This window comes from Eriocheir sinensis, chromosome 8 (genome assembly GCF_024679095.1).
Source record: "Eriocheir sinensis breed Jianghai 21 chromosome 8, ASM2467909v1, whole genome shotgun sequence".
Lineage (NCBI taxonomy): Eukaryota > Metazoa > Arthropoda > Malacostraca > Decapoda > Varunidae > Eriocheir > Eriocheir sinensis.
In genome coordinates this window covers 3119050-3131896 of record NC_066516.1, presented here as the reverse complement: position 1 = coordinate 3131896, position 12847 = coordinate 3119050, and the positions used below count along the sequence as shown (strand labels likewise).

Genomic DNA, 12847 nt, shown 5'->3' with positions numbered 1-12847 from the left:
CTTCTATCGATATTTCCACGCTGACTGCTCTTCTGAACTTGCTAACTGCATGCCTCCCCCCATCAAGCGAACCCGCTGCACTCGACTTTCTACTCATGCTCATCCCTATACTGTCCAAACCCCTTATGCAAGAGTTAACCAGCATCTTCACTCTTTCATCCCTCACGCTCGTAAACTCTGGAACAATCTTCCTTCAACTGTATTTCCTCCTGCCTACGACTTGAACTCTTTCAAGAGGAGGGTATCAGGACACCTCTCCCGAAACTGACTTATCTTTCGCCACCTCTTGGATTCTTTTTAGGAGCAGTAGTAGCGGCTTTTTTTTATTAATGTTTACTTTTGTGCCCTTGAGCTGTCTCCTTTGCTGTAAAAATATATATATATATATATATATATATATATATATATATATATATATATATATATATATATATATATATATATATATATATATATATATATATATATATATATATATATATATATATATATATATATATATATATATATATATATATATATATATATATATATATATATATATATATATATATATATATATATATATATATATATATATATATATATATATATATATATATATATATATATATATATATATATATATATATATATATATAAATATATATATATATATATATATATATATATATATATATATGTGTGTGTGTGTGTGTGTGTGTGTGTTTCATCTGTGTGACTGTGGGGCTTCCTTCAACAGCTGTACCGACTGACGTTCTGGAATAGACGAGACCCGAGAGTAAGACAAGCAAAGAGACCGCCCACTACCTCAGGCGGCGATAAGCAGCAGCCTGGTACTGACCCAGAGAGCCTCTCGCAGCAGGCACCGAGCAGCAGGCAAGGCCCCACAGGTATGAAGGTTGAGTTTTGTGAGGTTATATTATTCACATTTCTTGCACATGCATCATCATCATCATCATCATTATCTTCATCATCATCAACCATTACTAGTCTGCTGCAAGACAATGGCCTTTCCCAACATCCTACACCTCTGCCTGATGCTGCTGCACTCTATCTTATGCCTGAAATGTAGTAATTTAATCTGCCTACCCTGACTTCTAAAGTTTCTGGATTGTCATTTTTTTCTCGTAGTCCATCTATTATCCATTCTACTCATGATATGGCCTGACCAAGTCCATTACTTTTTAGAAATAGCATTAAGATATTTCCAACATGTATGTATTAGAGTCTCTTAACCTGATACTGCTGCCTGTCTCTCAATGATATAATAACACTTTTCTTCATATCCCTATTTGTGTGCCTATTGACAGCAGATTCTGACTCACCCTCATCTCACTCGATTTTCTCAAATACTTGAAGCAGGCTGTGAATAATTTTATAAATATTGTTTAACTTTGTTTAATGCCTTCCTTATTTTTTCTCTTTTCTTGTGGAGTTTAATGGTTGTTGAACTGTGTTGATATATATATATATATATATATATATATATATATATATATATATATATATATATATATATATATATATATATATATATATATATATATATATATATTTTTTTTTTTTTTTTTTTTCTTTTTATTTTTACAGCAGAGGAAACAGCTCAAGGGCAAAAAAAGGAAATAAATAATGAAAAAAACTCTATTCACTGCTCCTATAAAAAGCATTCAGAGGAGTGGCCAAAAGATAGGTCCATTTCGGGAGGAGAGGTGTCCTGATACCCTCCTCTTGAACAAGTTCAAGTCATAGGCAGGAGGAAATACTGATGAAGGAAGATTGTTCCAGAGCCTACCTGCATAAGGGATGAAAGAGTTAAGATGCTGGTTAACTCTTGCGTAAGAGATTTACACAGTAAAGGGATGAGCTTGAGTAGAAAGTCGTGTGCGGCGAGGCCGCGGGAGGGGGGGAGCCATGCAGTTAGCAAGTTCAGAAGAGTAGTCAGCATGATAATATCAATAGAAGACAGAATGAGAGGCAACATGGCGGCAGAATTTAAGAGGTAAAAGGCTATCTGTAAGGGAGGAGAGCTGATGAGACGAAGAGCCTTATAGACTCCACTCTATCCAAGCGAGCTGTGTAAGTGGAGCCCCCCCACACGTGAGATGCATACTCCATACGAGGGCGGACAAGACCCCTGTATATGGATAGCAACTGTGTGGGGAAGAAGAACTGGCGGAGACGATACAGAACGCCCAACCTCGAGGAAGCTGATTTAGTGAGAGAAGACATGTGAAGTTTCCAGTTAAGACTTTGAGTTAAGGATAGACCGAGGATGTTTAGTGTTGAAGAAGATGACAGTGGAATGTTGTTGAAGAACAGGGGATAAGCGTTTGGAAGATTGTGTCGAGTTGATAGGTGGAGAAATTGGGTTTTTGAGGCATTGAAGGATACAAGGTTCCTTTTACCCCAATTGGAAATGATAGCAAGGTCTGAGGTTGGGCATTCTGCAGCCTCCAGTCTGGAGTCTTGTAATTCCTGTTGAGAGGGTCTTCTGAAAGAAGTTAAATAATGCAAAGTGGAGTCGTCAACGTATGAGTGGATAGGACAGTTTGTTATGGAAAGATCATTGATGAATAACGGGAAGAGAGTGAGTGATAAGACATAGACCAGTGGAACACCACTGTTGATAGGTTTAGGGGAAGAACAGTGACCGTCTACCACAGCAGAGATAAAACGGCCGGAAAGGTAACTGGAGATAAAGGAACAGAGAGAAGGACAGAATCTGAAAGAGGGCAGTTTAGAAAGCAAAGAGTTGTGCCAGATTCTATCGAAAACTTTCAATATATCTAGCACAACTGAGAAAGTTTCACCGAAACAGTTTAAAGAGGATGACCAAGAGTCAGTTAAGAGAGCAAGAAGATCGCCCCTTGCGGAACCCATACTGGCGATCAGATAGGTCAGAAGTGGAAAGGTGCTTTTGAATCTTCCTGTTAAGGTTTGATTCAAAAGCTTTAGATAGACAGGAAAGTAAAGCTATAGGGCAGTAGTTTGAGGGATTGGAACAGTCACCCTTCTTAGGCACTGGCTGTATGATGGCATACTTCCAGCAGGAAGGAAAGGTAGATGTTGAAAAGGCAGAGGCGAAAGAGTTTGACCAGGCAGGGTGTCAGCACAGTTTTTAAGGATAATAGGAGGCACTCCATCAGGTCCATAAGCCTTATGAGAGTTGAGGCTAGAGAGGGCATAAAAAAATATCATTCTTAAGAATTTTTATAACAGGCATAAAGGAGTCCGAGGGGGGATGAGTAGTAGGAATATTCCCATGCAGAATCATCCAGAGTGGAGTTTTTACAGAAAGTTTGAGAGAAGAGTTCAGCCTTAGAGATAGATGAGACGGCGTTGCTGCCGTCAGGGTTATGGAGAGGAGGGAAAGATGAAGAAGTGAAATTGGAGGAGATATTTTTGGCTAGGTGCCAGAAGTCTCTGTAAGTATTAGAAAAAGCAAGGGTTTGACATTTTCTATTAATGAAAGAATTTTTGGTTAGTCGGAGAATAGATTTGGCACGATTTCGGGCAGAAATGTAAAGTTCATAATTAGCATTAGTTTGAAGGCTCTGGTACCTTTTGTGAGCTGCCTCTCTATCATTGACAGCACGAGAACAAGCATGATTAAACCAAGGCTTTTTAGCATAACTGTGTAAAATAGATGCTCCGCTCCATGATTTTCAATGAGTAGGAAGCCAATGAAATGTTCAACAACAGAGCCATTGGATAAAGTATAGCGTAAAATCAAGGTTAGTTGGTCTAGATGAGCTAAATCAGGTGTTGAGTCAACACTCAATCCAAAGTATTTCACTGATTTTACATGCTCTACAATTTCACATTTCATCTGCTCAGCCAGCAGTTTGATGAATTCATCACAAATTGTTGAAGACAGATAAGATACATGCCCTCGCCCTGGGTTCCCATGAATACGAATATGTTCTGCTAGGAAATCGTCAAACTGTGCAATGAGCTCCAAACAGCCTAAATAGTTGCCATTGTTGGACGATCCTAAAATTTCCGAATCTCCACGAAAAGCCAGTCCACGTTCAGCTAGAAATTGGATTACAGCAACTATTCTAGTCAAAACTTTGAACCAGTAGTCACGGTCCATTTCCTGTTGTTCCACAAGCTCTGAGTAAATCCGCAAACTTGTTTGTTTTTCAACAAGTTTGCATATATTCAGACTTTACTTGTCTCATGAGCTCAGATTCTAACATCTGCATTTTTCCAGTCACAGTATCCCTTTACAAAAGCAATGTCTTTATCAGTGAAAACTGGAGTAGCACAAACAGTTTACAGACATAGAAATAAGTGGTACCCCTTGACAAAGAATAGATTTTAATGTCTTAACTAAAACTAACATTGTCAGCAAGGCACTTCAAGAACCTGATATTAAAATATGTACTGTGGTGAAACTTCTAAACTCTCTGGTAAACCATCTTGAAAACATTTTTGATTCATTTGATTTTTTTGAAGACCAGGCAAAAGAACTTGTTTCAAGTGACTACAAAGAGTCTCCCAAGCTTTATCGTACAAAAGCAACTCATTTGGAGAGATTTACATAGATTTACATAGAAAATCAGACCACACAGACCCCATGGTCCAGATTAGGTGGTCTGTCCTGAAACCTAAGTGATTCTACTTAATCAGAAGGCTCCAAAACACTGCATTTCAACTCTAGTTAATATTAAGTTGAGCTTGTTTTTAAAGGAGTCAATCGTGTGACACTGGACCACTGAAGGTGGGAGCTTATTCGATTCTCGCACTACAACGTTGGTGAAGAAAAATTAGGTGCAGTCTGAATTTACTTGTTTACATTTGAGTTTTACGCCATTGTTCCTCGTACGCAAAGTGTCATCGATCATAAACAATGTTGATCTGTCTACATTCGTGAAACCATTAAGTATTTTAAAACATTCGATCAGTTTTCCTCAGAGGCGACGTTTCTCAAGAGAGAACATGTTAAGGGTGGAAAGCCTTTCTTCGTAAAATTTGTTGCACAAGGAAGGGATCATTTTTGTTGCCCGACGCTGAACACCTTCTAATTTAGCAATGTCCTTTGCATGGTGAGGAGACCAAAACTGTACTGCATATTTCAAGTGGGGTCTGACTAAACTATTGTAGAGTGGAAGTATTACATCTTTATTCTTGAATAAAAAGTTTCTTTTAATGAAGCCCAACATTCTGTTCGCTTTATTTGCAGTATCAATGCATTGCTGTGAGAATTTGAGGTTTGACGTGATTTTGAGAGAGAGAGAGAGAGAGAGAGAGAGAGAGAGAGAGAGAGAGAGAGAGAGAGAGAGAGAGAGAGAGAGAGAGAGAGAGAGAGAGAGATTTGTTGGTGATGGTTGATGTTTAGAACTATCGGTGATTAATATTCACGGCAGCACAGCTTACAATAGTAACTCAATAAATGATAAATTACATAGGAATTCCGAAAAATCATAAAGACTGACCTGCGACAAAAACTATGTGACTGTATGTCTCCCCCCTCGAGTTTCGATCAGTTTGTAGGTTAACAAATGCATCTCAATGCTCTCCAAACGACTTCCATCTCTTTTGTTTTTTATTTTCTAGGTTTTCCTTAATTCTGCTTATTTTTACTAATATTTATCTTTATTAATATACCTATCAACTAAATATGCAAAATAACAAACACAAAAGTGATGTGCCTATATATTTTTGTAGGCCAACATAGCTTCGTAGGCCAAGGCACCGGGCCTTCTCTGCCTAATGGGTAATCTGGCCCTGCCTGTTGTTACTGTACAGCCTCTGGACCCACCGAAGAGGCGATGCTTCTGGCATTTTGCTTCAGCTCGGTGGGACGACCTGAGGATGTACTTTTCCGAATTCCCTTGGAATGAATACCGGTTGTGCGTGCCCAGCGCATCACAGAGGTGATTGTCTCTGGAATGGAGGCATACATTCCACGTACTTTCTCTACTCCCCATGCTAAAAATCAATCAATCAGTCAATCAATGGGGGCATACGCCGGGGGGCGCGTCGCCTCGCCCACCCTACGACGCCAAGCCCAGGGGTCCCTTCCGGTGAGTCTCCATGCAGGCCCCCTTCCCAACCCGAGAACCTCCCGGCAGGATCTATCGACTTGCTCAAGCCACAAACTCTGTAGGTGTCCCCTTGGCCTCCTCCACTCAGGGTTGTCTCTGTAAGAGACAACCAGATGAGCAGGATCAGCTTCCGGAAAACATGCCACGTGCCCGTATAGCCAGAGTTGACGTTGACGGACTATGGAGATAATATATGTCGAATCAGTCTCACGGAGTAGTCGCTGGTTTGACACAAAGTCGTTCCAGCGATATCCCATGATTCTGCGTAGACACCCATTACCAAAGGCATCAATCCGCCTCTCCAAGTCCCCATTTAGTGTCCATGTCTCACAACCATAGAGTAGGACAGGGAGCACAAGGGACTTGAAGATCCAGATCTTAGTCCTTCTGCACAGGTACCAACAACGCCATATACTCGTGTTGAGCGAGTCCATAACACCGTGGGCCAGACCAATCCGCCGTAAGACTTCCTGGCTAGACTCACTGTTGTTATGAACTACGCAACCAAAATACGTGAAACTTTCTGAGATCTCAACGTCCTCGCCACACGCATGGACAGACTGTACCGTGTCATCCAGCAAGCCCCCAAGCACCTGTCCCTTGGTCTTGGCCCAGGAGACCTGGAGTCACAAGGGCTTTGCCTCCTCTTGCAGTGCCTCGAGAGCCATCACCAAAACCTAGAGCGACTCCGCCAGGACTACTACATCATCAGCAAAAACAAGGTCAGTGATCCTGGTATTGCCAATGGATGCTCCGCAATGATTCTGGCTCACAACTCTGCCCAGTACCCAGTCCATACAAGAGTTGAAAAGCGATGGGGCAAGGACACAGCCCTGCCTCACTCCCGCATTCACGGGAAAGAAGCTGGATCCCCCCGTCGAAACTCACGTCGGCGCTCCACCAGTACGCGAAGCGCTAGGATACGGTCAGTTGTTGAATTGCCAGGCATGAACCCAGACTGTTCAGGTCTCTGCAGCTTCAGCAGCTGGCTGCGAATTCGCATCAGCAATAGGTGGGAAAGCAGCTTGCCTGGCACACTGAGCAGTGTAATACCACGGTAGTTGTTGCAGTCCTCGCGGTCCCCTTTCCCTTTCCAGATAGGGAGGACCAACCCCCTCTCCCAGTCAGGAAGAATGATACCGGACTGCCATACGGCAGTCAAGACAGCATGCAACCCGCGGATCATGGCCTCACCTCCAGCTTGAGCAGCTCCGCATTGATGTTACAGGTGCCATGTGCCTTCCCACCCCTAAACTTGGCCACAGCCTCTCTGACCTCAACCAGAGAGGGCGGGATTTCGTCAATGGGTGGGTCAGCATCCGCCACTTGCAACCCAGCAACTGGAAGCCGCCCACGTGGAGGGTCCACCATGTACAGCTGCTCAAAGTACTCAGCCCAACGAGCCCTCTGCCCATCCATGTCCGACACGAGGCAGCCGTCAGCTGTTCGGATAGCGCTCACCTGAGAGGGAGACTTAGAACGGAGCTTCTTCAGGGCTTGGTAAGCAGGTTCAAGGTCATTCGCATTTAAATGGCCCTCGACTTCCTCAGCGAGACCCCTGACATACCTCTCCTTGTCTCTCCTCAGGAGAGCTCTAGTCCTACGTGAAAGAGCCCTGTATTGGTCCCGATTCCCAGCAAGTCTGGCAGCGCAACTCTCCTCAATATTCTCCAGTGTCTCCACCGAGGCAAAGCCACTCCTAGATCTCGGGCGCTTTCCAATGCACTCCTTGGCAGCTTGCAGAGTCTCACGTTTGAAGGTATCACACAACTCTACAGGGTCCTGCAGGGTGCCAAGCACTTCGAACTGATTTGACACTGTCACTGCATACTCCTGAGCACATGCCAGCTCCTTCAGCCTCTCGAGATGGAACACAGTAGTGTTGCATCTCGAGATTCTTCTTGACCTGACATGAAGATTGAGTGTCGCAACAACAGCCTATGGTCAGTCAGAAAGAACTCAGCACTCCGGTAAACCCTGCAGTTTTGAAGGATCCTCCAACGAGTAGTAACGAGAATGTGATCGATCTTGTAAGCTACACCTCCGGCATCACTATACCAAATCCAGCGGTGCAGCTCTGGTCTCTGGTACCAGGAACCCGCAATTCTCAACCTTCTGGATTTTGTAAAATTCAGGAGGAGAGAGCTGTTGATGTTCCTGATACCAGATCCATGGGGACCAACCTTGGTTTAATCATGCTTGTTGTCGTGCTGTCAAAGATAGAGAGACAGCTCACAAAAGGTACCAGAGCCTTCAAACTCCCGCTAACCATGATCTTTATATTTCCGCCCGGAATTGTGCCAAATCTATTCTTCGACTTACCAAAAACTCATTTATCCATAGCAAATGTCAACACCTTGCTTTCTCTAATTCTTCCAGAGACTTCTGGCACTTAGCCAAAAATATCTCCTCCAATTTCACTTCTTCCTCTTTCCCACCTCTTCTTAACCCTGACGGCAGCACTGCCGTCTCGTCTATCTCTAAGGCTGAACTCTTCACTCAAATTTTCTGTAACAACTCCACTCTGAATGATTCTGGGCATATTCCTCCTACTCATCTCCCCTCTGACTCCTTTATGCCTGTTATTAAGATTCTTCCAAATGATGTTTTCTATGCCCGATAAAACTCTCAGAAGGCTAATGTACCTGATGGAGTGCCTCCTATTGTCTTTAAAAACTGTGCTTCTGTGCTGACACCCTGCCTGGTCAAACTCTTTCCTCTCTGCCTATCCTTCCTGCTGGAAGTATGGCTTCGTACAGCCTGTGCCTAAAAAGGGTGACTGTTCCAATCCCTCAAACTACTGCCCTATAGCTTTACTTTCCTGTCTATCTAAAGCTTTTGAATCAATCCTTAACCGGAAGATTCAAAAGCACCTTTCCACTTCTAACCTTCTATCTGATCGCCAGTATGGGTTCCGCAAGGGGTGTTCTACTGGCGATCTTCTTGCTCTCTTAACTGATTCTTGGTCATCCTCTCTTAGCCGTTTCGGTGAAACTTTCTCAGTTGCACTAGACATATCGAAAGTCTTTGATAGAGTCTGGCGCCAGTTTTTGCTCTCTAAACTGCCCTCTTTCAGATTCTATCCCTCTCTCTGTTCCTCTATATCCAGTTTCCTTTCCAGCCATTCTATCTCTGCTGTGGTAGGTGGTCACTGTTCTTCCCCTAAACCTATCATGAGTGGTGTTCCACAGGGCTCTGTTCTATCACTCACTCTCTTCCTGTTATTCATCAATGATCTTTCCATAACAAGCTGTCCTATCCACTCATACACTGATGACTCCACTCTGCATTATTCAACTTCTTTCAACAGAAGACCCTCTCAACAGGAATTACATGACTCAAGGCTGGAGGCTGCAGAATGCTTAACCTCAGACCTTACTATCATTTCTGATTGGGGTAAAAGGAACCTTGTGTCCTTCATTGCCTCAAAAACCCAATTTCTCCACCTATCAACTCAACACAATCTTCCAAACAACTATCCCCTATTCTTCGACAACACTCAGCTGTCACCATCTTCAACACTAAACATCCTCGGTCTATCCTTTACTCAAAATCTTAACTGGAAACTTCACATCTCCTTTCTCACTAAATCAGCTTCCTCGAGGTTGGGCGTTCTGTATTGTCTCCACCAGTTCTTCTCCCCCCGCACAGTTGCTATCCATATACAGGGGCCTTGTCCGCCCTCGATGGAGTATGCATCTCACGTGGGGGGCTCCACTCAAACAGCTCTCTTGGACAGAGTGGAGTCTAAGGCTCTTCGTCTCATCAGCTCTTATCCTCTTACTGATAGTCTTCTACCTCTTAAATTCCGCCGCCATGTTGCCTTTCGTTCTATCTTCTATCATTATTTTCACGCTGACTGCTCTTCTGAACTTGCTAACTGCATGCCTCCCCCCCTCCCGCGACCACACTGCACATGACTTTCTACTCATGCTCATCCCTTTACTGTTCAGATCCTTACACACGAGTTAACCAGCATCTTCACTCTTTCATCCCTCACGCTGGTAAACTGTTCTCCCTTCATCTGTATTTCCTCCTGCCTACGACTTGAACTCTTTCAAGAGGAGGGTATCAGGACACCTCTCTTCCCGAGATTGACCCCTCTTTCGGCCACCTCTTTGGATTCTTTTTAGGATCAGCGAGCAGCGTTTTTTTATTTTTATTGTTTCCTTTTTTTGTGTGATCTGTCTCCTTTGTTGTAAAAAAAAGGGGGGGAGGAAGTAGTAAATAAAATAACATAATGAGCGAGCCAATGTTTGGGGACAGGAAGTATTGGCTACTGTTTATGTCGAAAATTAAGGCGTGACAAGGATGTAGTTCTGCCTCAAGCAAAGCATAATATGACCAAGAAATCGGTGGTATGGGCAGACCGATCCTTGCTTTCGCTTCAAGCAGAGCTGCTCCTTCTCACTCAACTGAAAATGGTTGCCGAGATACTAATCGTGAGTAGAAATTCGAGTATCTAATGTAAAACGACTGTATTGTCCAGGAGATTATAGTGTAGGAGATGTGTAGTAGGATTGTGAGTGGGACAGGATTGTGATTATTTTTTTGCAATGTTGAGCAGAGATAGAAACTACTGCGTGTAGTATGATCTACTGCTTCCGTTAATTGTAGTAAATTATACCATAGGAATGTGTTATTTGGATTTGTGAGGAGTACTTAATTGTTTTGATGTACGCAGAGATACAAACCACTGCTTGTGAAAGTTTGTGTGTGTGTGTAATTCACCATCACGGCCTGCACGTGTTGGACTCATAATCGCTATAACAGGTACCCTACCAACAAGAGCCAGTGCTGTTTATCATCGATCTATAGGTACTGCCAGGACCTCACACACAACACACCACATCCCTTTGCTCAAGGGAGGACAGTAACCACTCCTAGTCAACGGAAAGAATCTGGCCTGAGCGGGCTCAATCGCTGCCCTTTGAGACCACGAAGCCTGGCAGCGCAGCCTAACCAGTTGCGCCATGGAGGTGTGTGTGTGTGTGTGTGTGTGTGTGTGTGTGAGTGTGTGTGTGTAACATGTTGCTCTTACATTCAAAGTAGACGGTGGTAGGAGAGCAAGGTTTATCCTACACCCGGTCTTTCCTCAGGTGCATGGTGGAGGCAGCTACTGCTTAGGGTCTGTGGGGGGTCTGGAAGGAAGGAGGCTGCAGGGGCGGCTGATGGTGACCAAACTGACCCGAGCCCTGAGGAAAAGGCCCAGAAAGCGGCGGACTTCCTTACTGAGCCCCCGAAGTGGAAAAAGTAGGTTGATAATTTAGATCTCGCGGACACACACACACACAAACAAACACACACACACTCAGAGAGAGAGAGAGAGAGAGAGAGAGAGAGAGAGATTGATTTACATGTATATAAAATTAAAAGGGAGCAGTTTTATACCACTTGCAGTACTATTCGTATTAGGAAAGGTAGCCTATACCTTATTCTGGTAGTGATAATAATGTAGTTAATGATAGCAAAGCAGTGTTACATTCTGCATTTAGAGATTATGATAGAAATAATATTGTTGAACATTACTCTATAGGCGTAATATTCGTTTCCTATAGCCACACATATCGTTCCTAAATTTTTGCTTCATAGCTCTGACAAAGTTACAAGAGAGCGCCACTTCTCATCAAGAGCCGCCGTGAGCTGCAAATGAATTTGCAAACTCTAGTCATGAGCCAAAAACATATTCACTGGGCCACACGGCCCCATACATTTATGTACATAAACCTGCAGGAAAAGTTATGTCAAACAGGATAGTGATTCTAAATTAGATAATAGACTCACGCTGAATCGATATCGCATCACCTCTACTCCCTCCCGCAGGTTCGTCAACATCAACGCTGTAATCTGCCTCACCCTCAGCACCTTCGTGTATGGGTTCTACGCCTGACGTACCTGCCTGCAACTTGACTCCTTCAGCAAGGCAAGCTAAGAGGGGGCGGTGTGCTTATGTGTGTGTGTGTGTGTGTGTGTGTGTGTGTGTGTGTGTGTTTTATTTATAGCAGAGGAGTCAGTTCAAGGGCATTTAAAAAAGGTGACAAATGTTAAAAAAAGCCCGATACTCACTGCTCCTAAAAAGAGTTAAAGGAGTGGCCGAGAGATAGGTCAATTTCGGAGGAGAGGTGTCCTGATACCTCCTCTAGAAAGAGTTCAAGTCGTAGGCAGGAGGAAATACAGAAGAAGGAAGATTGTTCCAGAGTTTACCAGCATGAGGGATGAAAGAGTGAAGATGCTGGTTGACTCTCATGTAAGGGATTTGGACAGTAAAGGATGAGCTTGAGTAGAAAGTCCTGTGTGGCGAGGCCACGGGAGGGGGGGAGGCATGCAGTTAGTAAGTTCGGAAGAGCAGTCAGCATGAAAATATCGATAGAAGATAGAATGAGAGGCAACATGGTGGCGAAATTTAAGAGGCAGAAGACGATTAGTAAGAGGAGGAGAGCTGATGAGACGAAAAGCCTTAGACTCCACTCTGTCCAGGAGAGCTGTGTGAGTGGAGCCCCCCTACACAAGATGCATACTCCATATGAGGGCGGACAAAGCCCATGTAAATGGATAGCAACTGTGCGAGGGAGAACTGGCGGAGATGGTACAGAACGCTCAGTCTCAAGGAAGCTGATTTAGTAAGAGAAGAGATATGAAGTTTCCAGTTGAAATTTTGAGTTAAAGATAGACCGAGAATGTTTAGTGTTGAAGAAGGTGATAGCTGAGTGTTGTCAAAGAATAGGGGATAGTTGTTTGGAAGATTGTATCGAGTGGATAGGTGGAGAAACTGTGTGTGTGTGTGTGTGTGT

General features: G+C 43.5%; 1 protein-coding gene across 3 annotated transcripts in view; it reads left to right on the top strand.

The window, feature by feature from the left end:
• Nucleotides 1-11992, top strand: part of LOC126995376 (sodium/glucose cotransporter 5-like) — a 102095-nt gene extending 90103 nt beyond the window's left edge. For 2 of the 3 annotated variants that reach the window (XM_050854882.1, XM_050854881.1), the window contains exons 12-14: nt 743-893; nt 11156-11309; nt 11880-11992. In XM_050854882.1, the coding sequence (XP_050710839.1) occupies nt 743-893; nt 11156-11309; nt 11880-11946 (372 nt within the window). In that variant the 3' untranslated portion in view covers nt 11947-11992. Of the gene's footprint in view, nt 1-742; nt 894-11155; nt 11310-11879 lie in introns of those variants that run through there. The other variant, XR_007750221.1, reaches the window with a different exon arrangement.
• Nucleotides 11993-12847: the final 855 nt, after the last annotated feature.